The sequence below is a fragment of the Carcharhinus amblyrhynchos genome, chromosome 27 (genome assembly GCF_965287045.1).
Source record: "Carcharhinus amblyrhynchos chromosome 27, sCarAmb.v2.hapA, whole genome shotgun sequence".
NCBI classification, from domain to species: Eukaryota; Metazoa; Chordata; class Chondrichthyes; order Carcharhiniformes; family Carcharhinidae; genus Carcharhinus; species Carcharhinus amblyrhynchos.
In genome coordinates this window covers 25,325,966-25,350,986 of record NC_137350.1, presented here as the reverse complement: position 1 = coordinate 25,350,986, position 25,021 = coordinate 25,325,966, and the positions used below count along the sequence as shown (strand labels likewise).

The following is a 25,021-nucleotide window of genomic DNA, read 5'->3' as shown; positions in this document are numbered from 1 at the left end:
AGTGTTCCAGGAATATTTCGCAGAAAATGTGAGTCCAAAGCTTTTCCAGCCTGAAAAGCTGGCTTGCCGATGCAAACGTTCTTGGGTGACAACATTAGAAAGTGTTCAAGGCCCAATGCACAGGGCTGGGTATCCTTACCCCAGCATGATGGCAAGGTGGTTAGCACTGCTGCCTCATACTGCCAGGGACCTGGGTTCAATTCCAGCCTGGGTCACTGTCTGCACGTTCTCCCTGTGTCTGTGTGGCTTTCCTCGGGTGCTCCAGTTTCCTCCCACAGTCTGAAAGATGTGCGGGTGAGGTGGCTTGGCCATCCTAAAATTGCTCTTTACTGTCAGTGGGACAAGCTAGGATAAATGCATGGGGTTAAGGGGATAGGGCCTGGGTGGGACGGTGATCAGTGCAGACTCGATGGGCCAAATGGCCTCCTGCACTGTAGAATTCTATGATTCTATATCCTGATTGGGAAACGAATAATACTCAAAGTGGAGTTCATGTCAGAGCTTGGTGACGATTTCTCTCTCTTTCACCCTGAGGTAGAGGCAACTTTAGATGCGACAGCACTAATTATTTCTCACTACCTGCTAGAATGTTGCTCTGACAAGCGGCACAGTAGTTAGCACTGCTGCTGCGCAGCGCCAGGGACCTGGGTTCAATTCCAGGCTTGGGTCACTGTCTGTGCGGAGTCTACACGTTCTCCCTGTGTCTGCATGGGTTTCTTCCGGGTGCTCCGGTTTCCTCCCACAGTCCAAAACACATGCTGGATAGGTGCATTGGCCGTACTAAATTCTCCCTAAGTGTACCCAAACAGGCACCAGAGTGTGGTGACTGGGGGATTTTCATAGTAACTTCATTGCAGTGTTAAAGCAAGCCTACTTGTGACACTAACTGATGAACTAAACCTTAAACAGTATGATCCTGCCCTTGATAATCACATGTGGCTTCCAACAGGTTTAGTTAGTGCCTGGAAACCCTTTCGTTCCCTGGAACGCCGACATGATGGATAGGAACCATCTCAAATGATTCATTCCCATCTTTGGTATCTGGAATCAACATGCCCATTAGTATCTTGGGTAGATTACGGTCCCTGGCACAAGTTAAGAGCTTGGAGAGGGGGGGGAGGCAATCAGAGGGTATCACAAATGGTTCTCAGGGGAAATTTTTTTATTCACTCATGGGATGTGGGTGTCGCTGGCTGGGCCAGCAGTCATTGCCTATCCCTAATTACCCTTAAACGTGGTAGCTTGCTAGGCCATTTCAGAGGGCATTTAAGAGTCAGCCACATTCCCATGGCTCTGGAGTCACATGTAAACCAGACCAAGTAACGACACCAGATTTCTTTCCTAAAGGACATTATTGAACATGATGGGTTTTTAAGACAATTGTTTCATGGGATCATAAGACTTTTAATTTCAGATTGTCTGCCATCAACTGCACAAACACTGACCAGGAAATGAGGTGAATTGTTTATTAGCTTGGATTATCCTCCCTTCTTCCATGAATGAAAATGCTTTAGTATCCTTTGTGACAATCCCCTCATCCAAACTCTTTATACTATGATTGTATAGGAGTGTTAAAATTAGCTTTAGTTTCTCTAGGCTAAGGAAGGAAAATGAACTAGGAGTCCTTGCTCCTGATTGCTATCCTGTGACTCGTGCACAAAAGTGATGTGGCACGGTGGCACAGTGGTAGCACTGCTGCCTCACACCGCCAAGGACCTGGGTTCAATTCCAACCTTGGGTGTCTGTCTGTGTAGAGTTTGTACATTCTCCCCATGTCTGTATGGGTTTCCTCCAGGTTCTCTGGTTTCCTCCCTCAGATCAAAGATGTACAGATTAGGTTGATTGGCCAGGGTAAGTCACCCCTGAGTTTCAGGAGGGTAAATAGATGGGGTTACTTGGGATAGGGCCTGGGTGGGACTGTTGTCAGTGCAGGCTCCATGGGCCGAATGGTCTCTTTCTGTATTGCAGGGGGTTCTGTGACTTATGAGAATGAATAGCCTCTGGACACCCACTGCCTAGTCTCATGTATACTGGATGTGGCAGATGCAGAACTAAATCCCGGGAAAAGTCCAGCAGCTTCTGGAGAGAAGCCGTGCAAATTGAAGGCAAAAAAAAAACAATTGTTAATTTGTAAAGGAATGTCACGGCACATGAACTCCACTGGGCTGTCGCTGAGCTAACATCTGGCCAAGTCTTTTAGCAGCTGAGCTGTTTAGCACTGTCTCCAATTACACTGGGCATGCTCATTTAACTCTGGTGAAGTCATGTGCCCTTATAGAGGAAGTGTCTGGTGAAATACTACACCGCAGAAGTTCCAGCTGGGAATTCTAGTCTTTCAGCCCTCCATTTTATGAATGAAATGTTGTTGCCTCCATTCACAGAAAAACAAGCCTCTGCTGGCTGGTCCCAGAGGAGGGGCAAGTCATTGAGGGCAGAGTAACAAAAGAGCTCGGTGGAGTGGATAAGTGCTGTAAGCTTCTGTTACTGGAAGGGCATCAACAAATGGGCCGTATGTTAACAGGCTTTCCAATTAAAGTGGCCTCGCTAATTTGACAGAAAACAATAGTGCACAATGTCGTAAAGGGTGAGAGAATATAAAGGGAACAAGAAACCACAATCTGTCAACAAGCATAAAGTGAAACGGGTTTAAACCCGTAGGTCTGGTGGAGACTTAGTTACAAACTGCCAACAGACGGTTTTGAAGTCCACTGTTTCTGAGTACAGAGGATAGAAATGAAACCAGAGCCACGTATTATTATGAGGAAAAACACACAGAATTCTAAAAACGCTAGCTGGTGAGAGACACAGAATATAACACCCTGCCGGCAAACTATTAAAGAGCACATCAGCAGAGCCGGGCTAATGACTTTGCAGGTTACAGAAGTACAGGCGAACTGTTTTATGTCAGTAGAACATTCAGATGACAGACTCAGCTCACTTTTTAACTATCCTGTGAACTAAACGGGCTCGACATGTCAGACTGTGTGACTCACTATTGAAGGAAATCTACGGGAGGCACAGTGATACAAGTGGTTGGCACTGCTGCCTCACAGGACCAGGGACGTGGGTTCAATTCCAGCCTTGGGTCACTGTCTGTGTGGAGTTTGCACATTCTCCCTGTGTCTGTGTGGGTTTCCTACCATGGTCCAAAGATGTGCCGGTTAGTTGGATTGGGCATGCTAAATTGCCCCTTAGCGTCAGGGGATTAGCAGGGTAAATGTATGAGGTTACAGGGTTAGGGCCTGGGTGGGATTGCTGTTGGCGCAGGCTCGAGGCGCTGCCTTCTGCACTGTAGGGATTCTATGATTATTTTTAAAAGCAGAACTTTCTGTTCAGGTAACCTTCCCTCACCGAAATTCCTTGCCTGACCTTTTCAATAACCCTGAATCTTGGTGGCTTGGGACAGGGTGAGGGCTGGGCCATTTTTTTTGATAGATATAAAGCCCTCGTCTTCCCTGCTACGCTCTCAGTGGTGTACGCAGAATTTGGGGTTGCTTCAACCATGAGTCTTGGCTCAGTGACAGCACCAACACCCCTGACTCAGTTCAGAACTTGAGGCCAATATACGTTGAGGCTTGAACATATCATCTAGGCTAAAATGCCCGCACAGTACTGAGGGACAAACTGTGCATTGGTTGAGATATTAGTCCGTGATGCTATTTGCCCTCAGGTGAATGTTAAACTTCTTTGACACAATGGTTTAGGAGAGTTGACCCGATGACCTGACCAATATTCATTCCTTGACCAACGACACTAATAAGAAAGATTATCTGGTCAATTGTCTAATGGTGAGAACTCCAAACTGGCTGCCAAGTTCTCCTGCATTACAACAACAACTTACATGGCACTTCCAACTAAATGAAACATCCCACAGCCACCACAGGAGATATCAGGTCAGGTGACCAAACGTTTGGTCAATGATGTGGGTTCTAAGGAGCATCTTAAAAGGTTGTAAGTAAGATGGAGAGACGATAGGGAGGGTATACTAGATCTTGAGGCTGAGACAACTGAACGCATGCCCATCAATGCTTTTTTCATAGAATTATAGAAAGAGGCCATTCAGCCCATCGTGTCTTCACTGACTCTCTGATAAGAGCATCCCACTCCAGCCCACCCCTCCCCCCACCCCTTATCCCAATGCATGTGACACTAATAAATCAATTCAATTCAATTCAAAGCATCTTCAGGTAACAAGAGGCTCAACTCCAACACTAAAACTTGTTGACATGGCTCTATTACAAAGTTAGACCCTGCAGAGTTCTCCCAACCACACCCTGCATTGCATTTACGTTGTACAAATAAACAGCTGAGTACAATTTCCTACAGAGCTGTTTTCTCAAACAGACATAGACTGCAGCACAAGCTCACTTTTTATTATTACTTTTTAAAGTTCTCCTCCTCTTGACCGAAGGCCTCAACCAGCCCTGGGGATTATTCTTGTACCCTTGTCACAGTGGACATTTTTCACATGACTTAGGAATATCACTATTCAACTACGCAGAGAAAGATCCCAAATAAACTGGAGGTGTTTGGCATACAAGGGGCGACACAGTGGTTAGCATCACTGCCTCACACACCAGGGATCGGGGTTCGATTCCCGCTTGGGTCATTGTCTGTGCAGAGTCTGCACGTTCTCCCCATGTTTGCATGAGAGATTTGATTTGATTTGATTTGGTTTCCTCCCACAGTGTGAAAGACGTGCTGTTTAGGAGCATTGGCCATGCTAAATCCTCCTTCAGTGTACCTGAACAGGTGCCTGAGTGTGGCGACTAGGAAATGTTCACAGTAACTTCATCGTAGTGTTGATGTAAGCCTACTTGTGACACTAATAAATAAACTTTAAATATCTACATATGCACAAATTCCAACACTGAGCCACGAGGTAGTAAACCAAGGGTTCACCAGGTTGATTCCGGAGATGAGGGGTTAGCTTATGAGGAGGGATTGAGTGGACTGGGCCTGTACTCATTGGACTTTAGAAGGCTAGGGGAGATCTCATAGAGACATGTAAGATAAGGAAGGGGCTTGACAGGGTAGAAGCAGTGAGATTATTTCCACTTAGAATGGAAACAAGAACTAGAGGGCACAGCCTCAAAATAAGGGGGAGTCAATTTAGAACAGAGTTGAGGAGGAACTTCTTCTCCCAGAGGGTAGTGAATCTTTGAAATTCTCTGCCCATTGAAGCAGTGGAGATTACATTGGTAAACGTGTTTAAGTCACAGATAGATAGATTTTTGACCAATAAGGGAATTAAGGGTTATGGGGAGCAGGCGAGTAAATGAAACTGAACGACTATCAGATCAGCCATGATCTTATTGAATGGCGGGGCAGACTCGAGGGGCTAGATAGCCTGCTCCTATTTCTTATGTTCTTATGTAAGGGTGGAAACACTTGCTCATTTTCTCTCTCTAGTGCAGAAAGGCCAGTTACTGGATCCTCCCCACAAGTTACTACAGTCAGCTAACGCACCAGATTCACTTCACCAAATCTATGAAAGTCCTGGTTGAGTGCAAGAGATAGTGCTGGCTTGGACAAATATACACAAACACCAATAAGACCTTCTACAGCTAATGCATTGGTGCCCTGGTCACTCTGTCAGGGTACAACAGTGGCAGGACTAACAGGAAACATTCCCATCTAGCTGTTCATTTTAAATATGTGCAAAAAACACAGTAAATCATCAATGCAGGTACAAATCTGCTGTAACCATTTTGCCAAAATCCTCTTGCTACAATAAAATAAATAGCATTCCATGGCCGGAATTTTACGCTCAGCGTGCCACAGGAATCGGAGTGGGCGAGGGGTGGAACATGGAAAGGTTTATTGACCTCAGGCAGGATTTTATGGTTTCACAACAAGTGAGGCTGTAAAATCCCATCCTATAGCTTTCATGTATTGCAGACAGCAGTTCACTGCAGCCACTCAAACTAAAAACAAATTGCTCATAACATTTCCAACATTACTTGGCACTTACACATCACACTTTTGAATGGATCTACCTCGCATTAAGTTGATCTTTCTCTACACCCTAGCTATGACTGTAACATTACATTCTGCACTCTCTCACTTCCGTCTCTATGAATGGTTTGCTTTGTCTGTATGGCACGCAAGAAACAATACTTTTCACCTTATACTAATACATGTGACAATAATAGATCAAATCAAATTTACTGTGTGATAAATAACTCATTTCTAATCCCAATTAGTTTAACTCAAAGGTCATAGCTCAAAGGTAACTGGAAGGTCTCTGTTCAATCAATGAGGGAACCAACATCTTCAGGAGAGGAAAGAGGAAAAGCAGTGAGGAAAGCCACTTAGAAATTAATTCACTCCTTTAAAGACAATACTTGAAGAACATTCTTGATAGAGTTTAGTTATTAAAATATTTCATTGTGGTACACAATGCCGGAGTACAATGTAATCCATCCATATATTTTCAACGGATCACTTGAGATACTTTCATGCCAGCTCCATTTTGGATTCATGCCACTGGAAATGATCAGCGGAAGAGATGTCAATCATATCATAGAATCCTTAGGAGGTCATTCGGCCCATCAAGTCTGTATCAACCACAAACCCACACAGACCCTATTCCTGTAACCCCACATACTTACCTTGCTAACCTCCCTGACACTAGGGGTAATTTAACATGGCCAATCAACCTAACCTGCACATCTTTGGACTGTGGGAGAAAACTGGAACACCCAAAAGAAATCCACGCAGACACAGGGAGATGGTGCAAACTCCACACAGACAGTGACCCAAGGCTGGAATTGAACCCGTGTCCCTGAAGCGGTGAGGCAGCAGTGCTAACTATCGTGCCACCGTGCCACTTTATTCACACTAAAAACACAGTGCAAATCTGCAGATAGCAAAGAAGGCCAATCAGTAGACTATTGTCTCTTTTTTGTTTCTGTCTGCTGAATTCTAAATAAGGTGCACACACAACGACTGTAAATGCAAAACAAGCGTTGGAGAAAAAAAGTGTATGTAGATCTTTCTTTTGAGGCTTAATCCAACAGGACTGAGAGAGATGCTTAAGGGACTATCTCTGATCAGATCTTAGACTAACTTTAAGTAATAATGCTGGCCTTTTGCAAGATCGAGTTAATATTACAAAGAGCATTAAGCAGGTGTAGCCTGGACTCTCAACTTCAGTTTGAATGGGGCTTCACGGCTAAGATGCATTCTCATACAGAATCAAAGAATATACGGTGCAGAAAGAGTCCATTTTATCATCAAGTCTGCACCGACAACAATCTCACCCAGGTCCTATCCCCATAACCCCACGTATTTACCCTCCTAACTCCACATATTTACCGTGACACTAAGGAGCAACTTATCATGGCCAGTTAAGCTAACCCGCACATCTTTGGACTGGGCAGAGAACAACGCTGTGCCTTAATTTAGAGCAACTGTACAACTGTACAAGCTGCTCTCCCTGCCATCTTCATTCTGCTGCAAATTTTCTAATCCTCATTGTTTTTTTAAATAACTAACATTCAAGTCAACCTCATCCCCTGCAACAGCTGGATATGAAAAAGACTTGCATTCATGTAGTGCCTATCCCATTTTCACACAGTTCCAAAGCACTTAACAGGCAATAAAAGCATTTTCGAAGTGTAGTCACTGTTGTAACTTAGGATCCCTCCATTTTGGGGGATCATTGCTTTCTATTGGCACAAGAAATGTTTCCACACACAGTACGAATCCAGCTCAATAGGCCAGTTGTGCCCCCTTCCCCCATCAGTTACACTTACCCTGAAGTTTCTCTACCAAAACACTACCCCAGTTCACACGAGTCATCTCCTTACCTGGATCATAGGCATAATCTGGAGGTTCTTGCTTGATGAGCATGGAGTGTGGGAAACGGTGGGCACTGCCGCTGCTGATTGGGTTTCCCTGCTCGTACATCGGGTCATGGTATTCTTGTTTGTAGCTTTGCTGTGGGTATGGCACACAGGGCTCAGACATTTGCCGCTGGTATCCCAGAGGTGTTTCCCTGTTCATGCCCTGAGAGGAAGGGAAACGGTGGCAAAGCTCCAAAGGCTGTTGTTGAAATTGTGAGCTGAGGACAAATAAGGGGTCGATTATTAAAGAACAGAACAATGGCTCATTTTAGGGATGAGTCTCCCCTGTCCCTTCCCACCCCAGTAAATTGCCCTTAGCACCCTGGTCATTGTTTTCAAAATCCTTCCATGGTCTTGCTTCACCCTTCTAGCAATCTCGGGGGGCCATACGCCCTCCTACATGTTTCATTCTTTGCTATAATGGCCCCCAAGTTAACTTTTTAAATGTTGATCTTAACACAAAACAAGAATCTAAAAGTGCTTTGGAAATATAGGGTGGGATTTCCCGCCGCACTTGCCCCAAGACCGGGAAACCTGGCTGAGGTCAACGGACCTTTGCCTGGTCCTGCCCTGCCCGCTACAATTCCCGTGACCCATAGGCCTGAATTTTACCATCTCGCCCACTAGGGAATTGGAGGAGGCCAGGGATGACGATGGAAAAGCCTCAGGTGGGATCTTAATGGTTTTGGGACAAGCAAAGTTTGGAGGAAGCAAAGACTGTTCAGCCAATCAAACCTCCCCCATCCACAGTCCTTGGACGGTGATTTGTTCATTGACTATTTCCCTCCAACATCACCTCGATCCTTAACTTATTTGCCTGCTTTTGTTAAGCAAGGGTTACGGAATCAAAGCCCTTAGTTGAACTCAAAATATTGATCAGCTATTGAATTGGGTAGTCGAACAAGGGGCCGAATATCTTGCTCCTGTTGCTACGTTAAGCAACTCAAATTTATTTTCCCTAACTTGTCTAAAAAATATCAAGCATTGTGAAAATAAAAGACAGGAAAGAAACAGCTATTCCCTTTCGAACATGTCCCATAAGATCAAACATGTCTGAGAATGCAGAGTAGGTCATTTAGGACAGAGATGAGGAGACATTTCTTCACTCAAAGAGTGGTGAGCCTGTGGAATTCATAACCACAGGAAGTAATTGATGCCAAAACATTGAATGTATTCAAGAGGCAGCTGGACATAGCACGTGGGGTGAACGGGATTGAGAGTGATGGGGAGAAAGCAGGATTAGGCTATTGAGTTGGACAATAGCCATGATTGTGATGAATGGCAGAGCAGACTCGAAGGGCTGAATGACCTCCTCTTGCTCCCATCCTCTATGTTTCTAATCACAGCATGATGTAACATAACCAACAGACCGTTCTGACTAAGAATTAGGCAGTAAGCTATGTGTTATATTTGTAATAATAAAGCTACACTCAAGAGGAACAACTGTCTTTTTAATAGGCTTCGCATCATATGATCAGTAGAAAACATTAACTGGACTACCTTTTAAAGTGCTGTGATACTCTAATACTTCTATTGTGACCTTAAAGAAGTTATTCTTGAGATTTTAAGTGGAGGCAAATGGAAGGTATTCCATTACATCCCTGCCTCGTGCCATGTAGATGGTGGACAGGCTTTAGGGGTCAGGAGATGAGTTACTCACTGCAGGATTCCTAGCCTTTGACCTGCCCTGGTATTTGTATGGCTAATCAAGTTTAGTTTCTGGTCAATGGTAACTCCCAGGATGTTGATCGTGGAGGAATTCAGAGATGGTAATGCTATTGAATGTCAAGGGGCGATGGTTAGATCCTCTCTTGTTGGAAACAGTCATTGTCTGGCACAAATGCTACTTGCCACTCGTTGTTCCAAGCCTGGATATTGTCTGGGTCTTGCTGCATTTGGACATGAACTGCTTCAATATCTGAGGAGACACGATTGGTGCTGAGCATTGAGTAGTCGTCTGTCGACATCCCCACTTCTGAGCTTATGATGGAAAGGGGTCATTGATGAAGCAGTTAAAGATGGTTGGGCCTAGGACATTACCCTGAGGAACTCTTGCAATGGTGTCCTGGAGCTGGGATCATTGACCTCCAACAATCACAACCATCTTCCCTTTGTCAGCTAGGACTGCTTTCAGTGAAGACTTCTCCCCCGATTCCCATTGATCCAAGTTTTTGCTAGGGCTCCTTGATGCCATGCTCAGTCAAATGCTGCCCAGATGTCAAGGGCAGTCATTCTCACCTCATCTCATTTAGCACTTCTGTGCATGTTTGAACCAAAGTTATAATGAAGTCAGTGACACTGGCGGAACCCAAACTGATGTCCATGAGCAGATTATTGCTGAGTAAGTACCATTCAATAGCACTGTGGACGAGCCCTACCACCACTTTGTTAATGATCAAGAGTAGACAGATGATAAAAGCATTCCAACCAGTAACCAAACACTGGGCAAAGGGAACACATGTCATTCTGGGATCAGTGGGTGAGTTCCAGAATAGGCTTAAGTTTAACATAACCCAGACCCACCTAAATTGAACTAATACGAGCTTTTCCCATTTTGGAATAAAAACCTAGTCATGTGGTGCAAAATAATAGGATCAGGCATATTTTTAGATTGGAACCTCCTCAGCAAACTCAAATACAAACTATCTCTAATGCCTGTGAATAGATTAATTCCATAATGCATTGAGTTAAATAGGTCAAATGATGATAGAGTCAGTAAAATACAACATGGTAATGGAATGCAAGTTAACAGCACTGGTAACCCACCATAGGAGAAAGAGGCATTTGACCATTAAACTGTTCAAGCAGCAGCAGCAAGATTGCTTGTCAATCAAATCTATAATTAAAAAAAATACAAAGAGGATTGTGTATTCTCTGAACCTGTACCTGTGCTCCATTGGAAACCGGCCATTGGTCATGGACTGCGCAGATGTGTGGAGATTTACAAAGCCGTGCTCCCGCCTGGGATTCACCGTGGATTTATTGCAGACCTGTTGTAATGGAGTATTCGCAGGGGTCCCTGGGTTTGGGGAGCTGAGTCCAACTTGAGGTTTCTTCTCGTAGGCACTAAATAAAGAAGTGATTTGATTAGCCAGATGTTTTGTTTAATAATTCACTATCGGCCTGTTACATCTATCGCAGTGAGTATTCAATGGTTTTTTAAAAAAAGGTAGCTCATTTTTATTTCTGGGAATGCCTTCAGAAACTCATCAGAAAAGACATTACACCTCCTTCAATGGTTTCCTCTGTCACCTCCAAGGTTTCATTTTGGTTCTCTCCCCTTCATCACCATGTGGTATTTTTCATTACATTGTTTAGAAACGTAAATCTAGCTTTCATATCAACACATGTGACACCCAACTTCGCCTGTCCCCCTTCCCATCTATCAGTCCCAAGGCCGCATATGTACACTCCAATTACTTATCCAATATGAAGACCTAGGGCGCGATCTTCCCGCCAGTTCATGTTAAGCTCCTGCTGCAGCGAAGTAGGAGAATTTGGCAGCCAGTCAAACCTCCATTCATTGCGGTGGGATGGGGAAATCCCACTGGCATGAATGATGGTAAGATTCTTGCCCTAGAATAGCTACAGTTTCATCTAGCTCCATGCTAATTGCAGAGCTGTGGACCTGGGTGTAATGTTCATTCTTGCACTTGGCTTCCCTCAGTTATTAAATCCATTTTCTCCATTTCTGACATATCATCCCACCTCATTTTCCCTGTTGGTATAACTCTTACCTATGTTTTTAACTTCACAGTCAAACCTCACTGTGCTAAATTATAGCTCAGTAGTTCCTAGGCCCCATTACTCTTTCACTGACGTTACCTTGACAGCATGGTGACACAGTGGTTAACACTGCAGCCTCACAGTGCCAGGGACTCAGGTTCAATTCCCGGGTTGGATCACTGACTGCGTGGAATCTGCATGAATTTCCTCCGGTTTCTTCCCATAGTCCAAAGCGTGGAGGTTAGGGGAATTGGTCAGGATAAATACTACCTCAGTGCGCCCAAACAGGCACTGGACCATGGTGACTAGGGGATTTCACAGCAATTTCACTGCAGTGTGTATGTAAGCCTACTTGTGACTAATAAATAAACTTTACTTTAAGTGGATTGGCCACGCTAAATTGCCCTGGGTGTCTAAAGATATGCAGGATAGGGGGATTAGCCATGGTAAATGCATGGGGTTAGGGGGGTTAACATGGTGGGGCGGGGGGCTGGGAAGATGCTCTCTCAGAGAGTCCGTGCAGACTTGAAGGGCTGAATGGCCTCTTCTGCACTGTAGGGGTTCAATGGATCCCAGCTTTGCATGGCTCCACTGCTTCCTCCTCTCCCCTTTCCCACTTCAGTCAATTGACTTCAGAATCCTTTTCGTTCTTTTCCAATCTTTCTGTGGCCTTGGTCCACCGATGTTGGTGATAGCCTTTTGTCTGTGCACACACCCTCCATTCCTCACTCTTCTTCCTTTTGCTTCACTGTCAGTGACCACTCTGTCAGCTGCTGAAACCTTGTCCTTTGGGTGTCTCTCCCAAATCCTTGCTTTGACACTCCTTCCTTTTCTCCTGAAAACTCTCCTTTTTGAGTACTCAGTCAGCCGTACCTTGTAATGTTTCTGTCTTTCCTTTCAGTCACTTTTACCCCCTCATAGAATCCGACAGTGCAGAAGAGGCCCTTCAACCCATCGAGTCTGCATCAACACACAAGAAACACTTGGTCTTCCACCTAATCTCATTTACCAGCACTTAGTCTTGATCCTATAAAGTATTTCTGAGACAAGTGAGGGACGAAATTTATGATTGCCAACCACTAAAGCTTATTTCAACACAATTACTTAGAGATCTGCTACATTCAGAGCAGAAAAATCCAAGCCAGAATTATCGAGCACCTTAATTTAAGTTTAGGTTTATTTATTAGTGTCAGAAGGACATTTATATTAACACTGCAATGAAGTTGCTGTGAAAATCCCCTATCGCCACACTCCGGCGCCTGTTCGGGTACACTGAGGGAGAATTTAGCATGGCCAATGCACCTAAACAGCATGTCTTTCAGATTGTGGGAGGAAACTGGAGCACCCAGAGGAAAACCATGCAGAGATAGGTGCCAGAATTTTACCGCCTTGCCTGCTCGAGGCTCATAAAATCCTGCCCGAGGCCAACAGAGAATGCCTTTCCTGAGCCTCGCTCGCCCCGATTCCGGGATGGACGAAATGGTAAAATTCCGGTCGGGGAGAATACACAGACTCCAAACAGGCAGTGACCCGAGCGGGGAATCAAACCCAGGTCCTTGGCATTGTAAGGTTGCAGTGTTAACCACTGTGCCAGTCTGGAATTCTGAGCAGAGTGGTATACATTGCTGACACAGTGATCAGTGCTGGCTTGCATAATGGGAGGAAAGGTTGATCAAATAGAAGTGTGTCACACTGAAATCTTCATTTTAAGTAAAGATAAATATAATCTTTGCCAGTCTGTCATTTCTGACGTGTACAATGACAAGATGCTTGCTTTTCACGGGGTTTTGTCTTTGCCCAATGCAGCTGAGCCAACAGTTAGTACGTAACAGGAATTTCAGCTATCGCACACATCAATAGCTGGGACTACCATACTATTCTTGCCCTCAAAAACGGGAAGTTATTAATCTTAACTCAAAATTTTTGGCCTGTTATAATGATGGATTAGGATCTGCTTGAAAAAGTCCTCAATCACCCGTTACTAATGTGTCCTGTAGTGAATTGAATCACATTCCGATGAAAGGTCTGTTGGTTATGAGTTCTGCTGCAGGGAGTAGTAGAAAAATCCAAAAAAAAAACTACTGACTAATTTAAAGATACAATTAATATAAAACATACTGAGGGAACTTGAATATGTGCCTCAGTTTTGCTTCTGTTTCTATTAATACCATGAGTGAAACAGTGCGGGTCTCAAATGTTCCACCTGAATATTCAAATTAGTTTTGACACAAAAGTAAAGTTTATTTAAAGTTTATTTATTAGTCATGAGTAGGCATAGATTCACACTGCAATAAAGTTACTGTGAAAATCCCCTGGTTGCCACATTCTGGCACCTCTTTGGGTATACTGAGGGAGAATTTAGCATGGCCAATGCACCTAACCAGCACGCCTTTGGCCTGTGGGAAGAGACCAGAGTGCCCAGAGGAAACCCATGCAGACACAGGGAGAATGCGCAAATTCCACACAGACCCATTCCCACACATTCCTAAGCTAAGAATCGAGCCCGGGTCCTTGATGCTGTGAGTAACCAGTGCTAACCACTGTGCCACCCTCAAAAACCAACATGCATGGCTTAGAGGGTTACAAGGCTGGAGATAGTTTGTGGTACAAATATTGGTTGAATTAAGCTTTATATAGTGCATTTCTTCTCAACATCATTTTTTTTATTCGTTCATGGGACATGGGCATCGCTGGCTGGCCAGCATTTATTGCCCATGCCTAGTTGCCCTTGGCGGGCAGTTGAGAGTCAACCACATTGCTATGGCTCTAGAGTCATATGTAGGCCAGACCAGGTAAGGATGGCAGATTTCCTTCCCTAAAGGACATTATTGAACCAGATGGGTTTTTCCAACTATCAACAATGGTTTTATGGTCATCAGTAAATTCTTAATTTCAGATATTTTAATTGAATTCAAATTCCACCATGGAATCCCTGTGGCGGGATTCGAACCTGGGTCCCCAGAACATTGGCTGAGTTTCTGGATTAATAGTTGAGCGATAATACCAATCGGTTATCACCTCAGTTGAGGCAAATATTTCATTGAAGGTTGAACGTTAGGCTGAGTCATTGTTATCTTTTAATACTATGTGCTATTGTTCAACATTGAAAACACTAATCAGAGAGGAGTACGGTGCAGCAAAGTCTGAATTACATGATGCTGAATCTCCATTTGCACACATAATGTGGTGGCATATTTGTAACTTTCCTTCTGTCACTTCATCACTGCAATTCCTTTCTCCTCTGCACAGCATCAATTCCACCATCGCTGGTCTGGAACATGAAATGCTTTTAGACCGCAGGCATCTCTGCGCGTGTGGCGATTGCTGTTCTGTGATCAACCGAATGCTGAATGAATCAAGAGCCTCAAGAGGGGGCAGGAAACCCAACCATAGAATCCCTGCAGTGCAGAAAGAGGTCCTTTGGCCCATCAACTCTGCACCCAGTTTCTCAAAGAGCATCTTACCCAGGCCTTCCCCACTGCCCTAACACCGCACGTTTACCATGGCTAATTGGCCTTTATAACAGGGGGATTTGTGTATAGGAATAGGGATGTTTTACTGCAACTGTACAGAGTGTTGGTGAGGCTGCATCTGGAGTATTGTGTGCAGTATGCAGACAACAATCCCACCCAGGTCCTGTCCTCATAACCCCACCTATTTACCCTACTAATCCCCTGACTCTAAGGGGAAATTTTACATGGCCAAGCCACCTAACCTGCACATCTTTGGACTGTGGGGGAAAACTGGAGCACCCTGAGGTAATCCATGCAGGCACGGGGAGAATGTGCAAACTCCACACTTCCTTATGTGAGGAAGGATGTCCTTGTTACAGAGGAAGCGCTGCGAAGGTTTACCCGGCTGATTCCTGGGATGGCAGGTCTGTCATATGAGGAGAGACTAAATTGGTTAGGATTATATTCATTGGAGTTTAGAAGAGGGAGACGGGTTCTCATAGAAACTTAGAACAGTCCAAGACGATTAGACGGAGTAGGTTCAGAAAGAATGTTCCCAGTGGTGGGGGAGTCTAGAACTAGGGGTCATAATTTGAGGATAAGAGGTAAACTTTTTAGGACTGAGGTGTGGAGAAATTCCTTCACCCAGAGAATGGTGAATGTGTGGAATTCACTGCTGCAGAAAATAGTTGAGGCCAAAACTTTGTGTGATTTTAAGAACAAATTAGATATAGCTCTTGGGGCTAAAGGGATCAAGGCATATGGGAGGAAGGGGGGTTCAGGATATTGAATTTGATTATCAGCCATGATCAAAATGAATGGAGGATCAGGCTCGAATGACCTACTTCTGTTCATATTTTCTATGTTTCTAACTCACTTAACCTGCACATCTTAAGACACTAAGAGGCAATTTAGCATGGCTAGTCCACCTAACCTGCACATGTTGGGACTGTACCTATTTGGATGCCTGTGGGACTGAAGTTAATTGAGACAATGATAGAAACTGGAGACTCCTAGTCCAATGGAAGCAGCACTTGTGTAGCTACCAAACTCCATTTGTTATTCTTGTTTAAATTAATCTTCACACCAATTGAGTACTGCTCAAATACCAATAATTATTTATATTTATTAAATAGGCAGACCCTGACTCACGCTTAATAACTGTTTACAGATTAACAGGAATAAAGTAGCTGGGAATCCCCAGCTATTTCTAGCAGGATGAAGTTGCTACCAGGTGAAGAACAGAATTATCCACATGTTCCATTTCCTTGGGAAAAAACACTTGATTATTTTTAAAGCTACTAATATCAGAAAAATAGTCACAACCATTGGAAATGAATTCTGAGGAAGTGATTAAGGAGGTTCTCGTGCGGATGTGTAAATTAATTTTATATTCAGGGTCTGTTAGAAGGTCGCCTATTGTTTTCTGATTTCCTTTATCAAAGTCCAATTTTCCATGCAGCCTGATCATTTTTTTTAAACGTAGGGCCAAAATAGGAAGATGGAGTGCAAAACAGAAATAGTCCTCCTACTCCACTGTCTAGCTTGTCTTCAATCTCACTCTTATCACTGTCTCGAACTACAGACCAAGGCCTTTTACTTTGATTTTGCAATATGAAAAGAAAATAACAAGTGATATCATTTTCATAGAATCATAGATGCATTGAATCCCTACGGTGCAGAAATAAGCCAATCGACTCACCGTGTCTGCCCCAACAACAATCCCACCCAGGCACTTTCCCCGTAACCCCACCTATTTACCCTGCTAGTCCCCCTGACTCTAAGGGGAAATTTCGCATGGCCAATCAATCTAATCTGTACATCTTTGGACTGTGGGAGGCAACCAGAGCACCCAGAGGAAACCCACACAGACGTGGGGAGAATGTGCAAACTCCACACAGACAATGGCCCAAGATGGGAATCGAACCCAGGTCCCTGGCACTTTAGGCAGCAGCGAGTTGAGGAGAAACTACCTCTCCCAAAGAGCTGTGAAGATGTGGAATTTGCTACGTCAAAGTGTGGTGGATGCTGGGATCGTGAGTAAATTTAAGGAGGAGTTAGACAGATTTTTAATTGGTAATGGGTTGAAGGGTTATGAGGAGAAGACAGGAAAATGGGGATGAGAAGCATATCAACCATGATTGAATGGCAGGGCTGACCCGATGGGCCAAATGGTCTAATTCTGCTTCTATATCTTATGAACTTATAAAATGGCAGAATCTAATGTTGATAGTGGACTGAAGTTCTTTACAGCAGCTTCATCACGAGACACATTGGAGTAAATTTTCAGTTCCCGTCTGGCCGCTGTGGAAAATGTCGCAGGCGGGACAGGAAATTTAATGTACCATTTAAAGGTCCATTGATCTTGGGCGGGAATATCCAGTTTTGGGGTGGGCGTGACTGGAAAATTCTGACGGCTGTTTGAATTGAGAATAATCGGGCTTAAAACCAAAAACTTGTCACTTGATCAGCTAAATGCTGGATTGGAGGATGCTGCCACATTCAGGGCTATCTATAATTGTCATTTTCACTTGGATACAAAGTGCTCCTTTGCTTACCTTTTCACCCTCAGTTCTAGATTTGTAGAAAAATAGGAACAGGAGGAGGCCATTCGGCCCTTTGAGTCTGCCCTGCCGTTCATTGGTGGCACATATTGCTAACCACTGTGCCACCAATGAACGGCACTGTTGCTCACAGCGCCAGCAACCCAGGTTCGATTCCCAGCTCGAATCACCGCCTGTGCGGAGTCTGCACATTCTCCTCGTGTCTGAATGGGTTTCCTCTGGGTGTTTCGGTTTCCTCCCACAGTCCGAAAAAATATGCTGGTTAGGTGCATTGGCCATGCTAAATTCTCCCTTAGTGCACCTGAACAGGCGCCGGACTTGGGGATTTTCACAGTAACTTCATTGCAGTGTAAATGTAAGCCTACTTGTGACTTTAATAAATAAAACTTGAAAAAACTTCACTGCTGCTTCACAGCGCCAGGGGCCTAGGTTCAATTCCTGGCTTGGGTCGCTGTCTGTGTGGAGTTTGGACATTCTCCCCGTGTCTGCGTGGGTTTCGTCCGGGTGACGTGGTTTCCTCCCACATTCTAAAAGACGTGCTGATTAGATGCATTGCCCCAGATTGTGACAACTAGGGGAATTTCACAATGACTTCAGTGCAGTGTTAATATAAGCCTTACTTGTGACTAATAAATAAACTTTATAAAGATGAAAGTCAGAGTTTTGTTTTGATTCGTGGAGTATACATGGAACAGTAACTCCTTGCCCCACTGTGGTGAAACCAGGACACTAACCTTGCGTAAAGGCACTGTTCCCCATTGCTGTACTGGAAGGATTGCTTGTGACGGCAGGACAAGCTTGGGTTAGAAATGGGACTCTGTGGTTCCTTTTTAATCTTCAGTGTGGGGCTGTGGAAAGCCACTGTTGGGAAGAAAAGTATTAATGCTGGTTATAAATTGTCTTTAATTCCATAGCAGAATTCTGATCAATTCAGCAGAATTCTGATCAATGTGTGTCAGCATTACCTGAAGTGAATGGCTTCCAGAAACCGGGGGGGGATGTGTATTATGTATCATTATGTATCTCAGAAAGCAATAAGGGGAAGTTAGCTTCAGCACTAGTGAACATTTTGCTGTATTATTATTCACATGTAACCGAGAGTGACGAACAGCAGATACATTACAAATGATCCCAAGAATGAAGGGTTTGTCATATGAGGAGTGGTTGAGGAGTCTGGGCCTAAACTTAATGGAGTTTAGAAGGATGTGGGGGGATCTAATTGAATTTAAAGAATACTGAGAGGCCTGGATAGAATGGACGTGGAGAAGGTGTTTCCATTAGTGGGAGAGATTAGAACTCGAGGGCACAACCTCAGAGTAAAGCTGAAATGAGGAGGATTTCTTCAGCCAGAGGGTGGTGAATCTGTGGAACTCATTGCCACAGAGAGCTGTGGAGGCCAGATCATTGAGCAACAGAGATAGATAAGTTCTTGGTCAATAAGGGGATCAAAGGGTTACGGGGAGAAAGCAGGAGGATGAGGATGAGAATCTTACCAGCCATGATTGAATGTCTGAGCAGACTCAATGGGGTGAATGGCCTAATTCTGCTCCTATATCTTGCGGTCTTACTCCTTCAAAAACCACTGCTTCCTTATTACAGTGTACACTGAAATGCTACAACTTACCTTTGTCCAAGTACCAATTGCACAATTGCTAGTCCTCTCAAAATGAATGCTAACACTGCACTCGCCTAATACCAACTCAACCTGCAAATTAACCTCATTGTTGGTGTTTCATTAAAGTGTTTTTATAGACAGAAAAAAATGGCAGAAGTGTTGTTTAATTGATTATAGTTAATTATAAAAGGATTAAATGATTCAGAGTCACAATCAACAAGATAATTGGCTTAAAGTGAATAAAATATAAAGAGCTATATAAGCAGAGGCCACTGGTTTCAGATAGATCTGAGAGGCAATCTCATAGAAATGTATAAAGTTCTAACAGGATTAGAACGGCAGATTCAAAAAGAACGTTCCTGATGGTGGAGGAGTCCAGAAGCAGGGGCCATAGTTTGAGGATCAGGAATAAACCTTTTAGGGCTGAGGTGAAGAGAAATTTCTTCACCCAGAGAGTGGTGAATCTGTGGAATTCAAACAAGGACACTAGTTCCCACTGCACACTCCTCTCTTTCAATTTACAATCATTCAGGCCTTAATCTGCCTTCTTGTTCTTGCTTCCAAACTGAATAACCTCACATTTATACAAATTATACTGCATCTGCCATTGATTGGTCCAACCTGTGCAGATCATTCTGAAGGATCTCTGCATTCTCGTCACAGTTCACCCTCCCACCAAACTTGATATCATCGGCAAACTTTGAGATGTTACATTTTGTTCCCTCATCCAAATCAAATTGACGAGGTTAGGATTGTTTTCGCTTGAGTTCAGACAAATGAGGGGGCAATCTCACAGAGACTTATAAAATTCTAACAGGACTAGACAGGGTAGATGCAGATTGGATGTTCCCGATGGTGGGAGTGTCCAGAACCAGGGGCCACAGTCTGAAGATTCGGGGTAGACTATTTAAGAAGGAGTTGGTTGTTATTGAAGGGAATAATGAAGTGTTTACACCTATAGCTGGTATGCCAGTAGATATTGATCTGGTGGACACTCAGAGCTTACCCTTTCAGCTGAAGTCAGCAGTTATTCCCAGTAAACTGCTGATATCAATCGCTGATTCGCAGCTCTGTTGATAATGTGGCTGTCAAATGTTGGCAGCTTTTATCATGGAGTCTTAGCAAAGTTTTTATTGGATCAGTAGACATCATTTGACTGTAATTTTTCAACAATATCAATACGAGAGCAGTTGATCAACCCCTGAGCTGTTAATCCATTGAGGCAATAGGGGCATGAAATTCAGTTTATTTGACACAGGGCAGCACGTTGGCACAATGGTTAGCACCGCTGCCTCACAGTGCCAGGGATCTGGATTCGATTCCCGGCTTGGGTCACAGTCTATACGGAGTCTGCATGCTCTCCCCATATCTGTGTTGGTTTCCTTCGGGTGCTCCGGTTTTCTCCCACACTCCAAATATATGCAGGTTAGGTGGATTGGCCATGCTAAATTGTCCTTTAGCATCAGTGAGATTAGTAGGATAAATATGTGGAGTTATGGGGTTGTTATCAGTGCAGGCTCGATGGGCTGAATGGCCTTCTTTTGCACTGTAGGGATCCTATGATTGTAGTTAAAGGTGGCACCTTATTTAAACCTTTAATCCAGGGTCTGCAATCTGTGGCTCCATAGCCACATACGATTTATCATAAATATAATTTATATGTTTACAGTCTGTGATCAAAGTGTTTTGATTAATTGAGGAGGTGTAAGAGCTTCCGGGCATTCTGGTTTCCTCCCACAATCTGAATGACATGCTGGTTAGGTGGATTAGCCATGCTAAATTCTCCCTCAGTGTATCTGAATAGGCGCCAGAGTGTGGCGATTAGGGGATTTTTACAGTAACTTCATTGTAGTGTTAATGAAAGCCTACTTATGACGCTAATAAATAAACGTTAACTTATCCTATGCACTTAACATGACTCCAAACTGCAGTATACTAATAAGGTGATTGGAAAACACATTAAGAGTATAATCCCAATGGAAATGCTTCAAGTATTATTCGGTCCTGTGGTACCCTAAATTGCTGATGCTGTATAGTATAAGCTGTTGACATTACAGGGTATGTTCTATTATGCTAACAGCATCAGACAACCTCCAGTCCCATTTAAGTTCTGATTTATGACTTGGATCCCCTGGTTACCACAGTTCCCATCTGAGATCACTTCCGCTATGTCACAGCCACAGCAAGCCTGAAAGAAAACTGTGTTAAAACCCTGACTTTTCAGAACCCGTGAATGTTTGTTTGCGGATTCACACAGACTCTTCAATATGAAATAGGTAAACCAATGATCTCAAGGCTATGTGTCACTTAACTATGTGGGCAGATCTCTTAGGTTAGAAGGCTGTGGGTTCTATCCCCACACCAGGAAATGAAGGTCTTAATCATAAGCTAAAGCTTCAGCGCCGAGGGAATGCTGCACTGTCAGAAATGCTACCATTCAGATGAGATGTTAAAACTGCTGCCTTATCTTCCTATTCTATGTTAACTTAAATGCTAAACATTCCAATGGTATCATTGGATGAAGAGCAAGGAGTTCTGCTGGTGTCCTGGTTAAATTTCCACTCTCAAAACAGCAAAGACTGGAAAGAAAATGAGCATTTTATCTCATTGCTACTTCTGGCATCGGTGTGTAAAATAAGTGCACTGTGCCATCTGACCTGCCTCCCTCCTCCCCACCCGCCACCCCCCCGACCAAGACAACGATCTGGCCTCATTCCCCCTCCCGTCAACGAACTTGCCTCACTCACTTCCCCTTCCCCATCCACAAAGAATGGAGTAACTTACCCAGACCCTCTCCTCAGTTATCTGGCAAAAGTTAATGTGCATGATATAGACAGGTTCACTTGATTCAAATCTGTTTTAATATATTTGTAGCCGATTGACTTGCCTCTCCCTGTTACTCTGCTCAACAAAGAGGAACTATGCATGGCTGGTTTAACAAATCCTACGACAGGGCTTTGAGAGTTAATAAAGAAAAAAAGATAGCCATCCACTTTAGAGTAGAAATGATATTGATTGGCTAGATTTATCATTCGGGCTGTTATTAGTGAGGAAAAGGCTTGAAACCAAATGACAACCAGATGGATTTGCTTCCTCTCAAGAATCTGCAGTTGGGCGTCAAACAAGAAGCCAGTCAAAAGAATACAGTCACCAATCCTCCTACCACATACCCCAGAGTGCAAGGAAACTCCTGGAGAGTACTTATATCCCAGTGTACAATTCCTGCTCGAGTAACATGACTTGGACAGAACTGGACTTGTGCTAGGTTTTAAGGCCCAGTGAATGTGCAAACATGGAGACACTCTGGATTTTGACATGAAGTGGGGGGGTGGGGGTGGTGGCATTTCTGGCAGTTGGGTTCCTTATCAACCTGGGGAGAACTAGTAAATCAGGTGCATTCCCAAATCCACCCTGGCAAATGGCTCAAGGGTGCTGGTTTATTGGTGCCCCCAGCCATTCTTTTCCTGTTAGAATTCTGCGGCCGGTGTGCGGACGGGGGCTGGAGTTTGGAGAGCAGATGCCATTCTGCCCTGCTACCAAATATGTTCATTTGGTTTCAGAGTCCAGGAAGTTTGGGGTGGTGGACTGTAGGGTGTGTGAACTGAAATGGCCTTCCTGGTCCACAGGTGTGGTACGATCTCGTGCAGTAGTTCCCAACCAGTGTGCCGTGAAGACCGCCCCTACCAAGTGTGTCATGGCAAAATATTCAAAAATGATTTAAGTTAAATATAATTAAACCAAAACTAGCCTTTGTCTTCAGCATCCCCAAGACTCGAAGAATCTTAGGCCTCCCATGCACGTACCAACTGGCAAAGCGCGGTTTAGATTCTTTACATTGGTAAAACCCATTCACATGATCAACAGGACTTGGAGCTGAAGGCAAAGGTCCCCATGTGCCCGCACAAAATACAAAAACGCAAAATGGGTGCAAAATCTTGGGAGAAACGAGACAGACAGGATGAGGTTAAAGGCAAAGTTCCCAGTAAGAGAAAGAGGAGTGTCTCAAAACGTTTTGATAGTATACAGGTGTGCCATGACATATAAAAGGTTGGAATCACTGATCTAGTGCAGTAAATCAGTATGAAGGGCAATGACTGACAACAACCAGATGGATCCAGACAACCAAAATATTAGCTAGCAGCTAGATTTGAAGTAGACAGTCGCTAAAAGCTGGGTGTAACAGATGGTGGGTGACTCAATGAAGTTTGAAACTGAAAGGTTTTATTGCCAACAGAGTATTTATGTGCAGGACAAACAAGGTATGAAGTAACTATAAGTGCGACTGCTCCTTTGGACTCCCAGGCTCCAAGTCTTAGTCCCTCTTGTCTCATGTTCAGTGCCTTCCTGCCAATTGGTTCAGCTTCCATAAGGTCCTCGCCAGTCACCTGGCCCTCAGAACATGCCCCTCGTTCGAGGGCCAAACTACTACAGTGGGAGTCATACATGAAAGGTGTAACAAAAGGCAGGTTGTTTTATCTGATCATGTAGGGTGGATTGCACCTAATATTGGAGCCTACGAAATGCAAGATTGAAACATTAGAACACAGGAACTAAAAGCAGGAGTAAGCAATTCAGGCCCTCGAGCCTACTCTGCCATTCAACATGATCATGGCTGATCTTGTCTTGGCCTCAACTCCACTTTCCTGCCTGTTCTCCATAATCCTTCAACCCATCACTATTTAAAAATCTGTCTCTCCCTTCCTTAAATTTACTCAATGTCCCAGGATCCACTGCACTCTGGGGTAGTGAATTCCACAGATTCACCAACCTTTGAGAGAAGTAGTTTCTCCTCATCTGTTTTTAATCTGCTATCCCTTATTGTAAATCCCTCCTCATCTCTGTCTCAAATCTGCTACTTCTTATCCTAAAACTATGACTGCTCTTTCTAGATTGCCCCACACACAAGGAGAAGCATTCTCTCTATGTCTACACTGTCAATAGCAGTTACTGTAAAAAGTTAAAGTTAATTTATTAGTCACAAGTAAGGCTTACATTAACACTGCAATGAAGTTACTGTGAAATTCCGCTACTCGCCACACTTCGGCACCTATTCGGGTCAATGCACCTAACGAGCACGTCTTTCAGACTGTGGAAGGAAATCAGAGCACTCGGAGGAAACCCATGCAGACACAGGGAGAATGTGCAAACTGTGGAGTAACCAAGACAGTCAGTAACCCAAGCTAGGAATCAAACCCGGGTCCCTGGTGCTGAGAGGCAACAGTGCTAACCATTATGCTACTGTACTTATATTCATTAATGTTAGCGATGATCATTAACTGCAGAAAGAGGAAAATGGTTGGAAAAAGAAACTTACTTTACCCTACAAGGAATGGTAGAAGATGTCTTCAGGTTTTACATACATATATATTGATCAGGCCCTGTCTTGTCTACTCAGCTAAATATACAAGAACCCATGCTACTGATCAAAGAGCAACAAGGATCTCTCCCTCAACCAAGACTTCCAAAACCAAATGATCTGGTTAGTCCTTCACATACTGTTTGTGGCACCTCCTGCCAGCTTAACTGACCTTCAGAACAAATTAAACCACTGCTTCTGAAGCAGTAGAGATTATCCTGTGGATGTGATAAAATGCTAAGTTGAATCAGAATAGAACCAGGGGGTTAGTCTGTCCATCACGCCTGTATCAACTCTTTGAGATAAATGCAAGTCTGGTCTGCTCATTACAAACGTAACTTACAAGTGGAGGTTTTATCCCAGTAACATTTGGGCAGCATGGTGGCACAGTGGTTCGCACTGCTGCCTTACAGTGCCAGGGACCTAGGTAACAGTCTGTGCGAGTTTCCTTGTACACT

General features: G+C 44.0%; 1 protein-coding gene across 4 annotated transcripts in view; it reads right to left on the bottom strand.

Moving 5' to 3' along the window:
* Nucleotides 1-25,021, bottom strand: part of etv4 (ETS variant transcription factor 4) — a 120,910-nt gene that overhangs the window by 47,032 nt on the left and 48,857 nt on the right. For all 4 annotated transcript variants that reach the window (XM_080213941.1, XM_080213939.1, XM_080213942.1 and 1 more), the window contains 3 exons: nucleotides 18,327-18,453; nucleotides 10,737-10,916; nucleotides 7,815-8,068 (listed from right to left, as the gene is read on the bottom strand). In XM_080213941.1, the coding sequence (XP_080070067.1) occupies nucleotides 7,815-8,068; nucleotides 10,737-10,916; nucleotides 18,327-18,453 (561 nt within the window). The remainder of the gene's footprint in view (nucleotides 1-7,814; nucleotides 8,069-10,736; nucleotides 10,917-18,326; nucleotides 18,454-25,021) is intronic.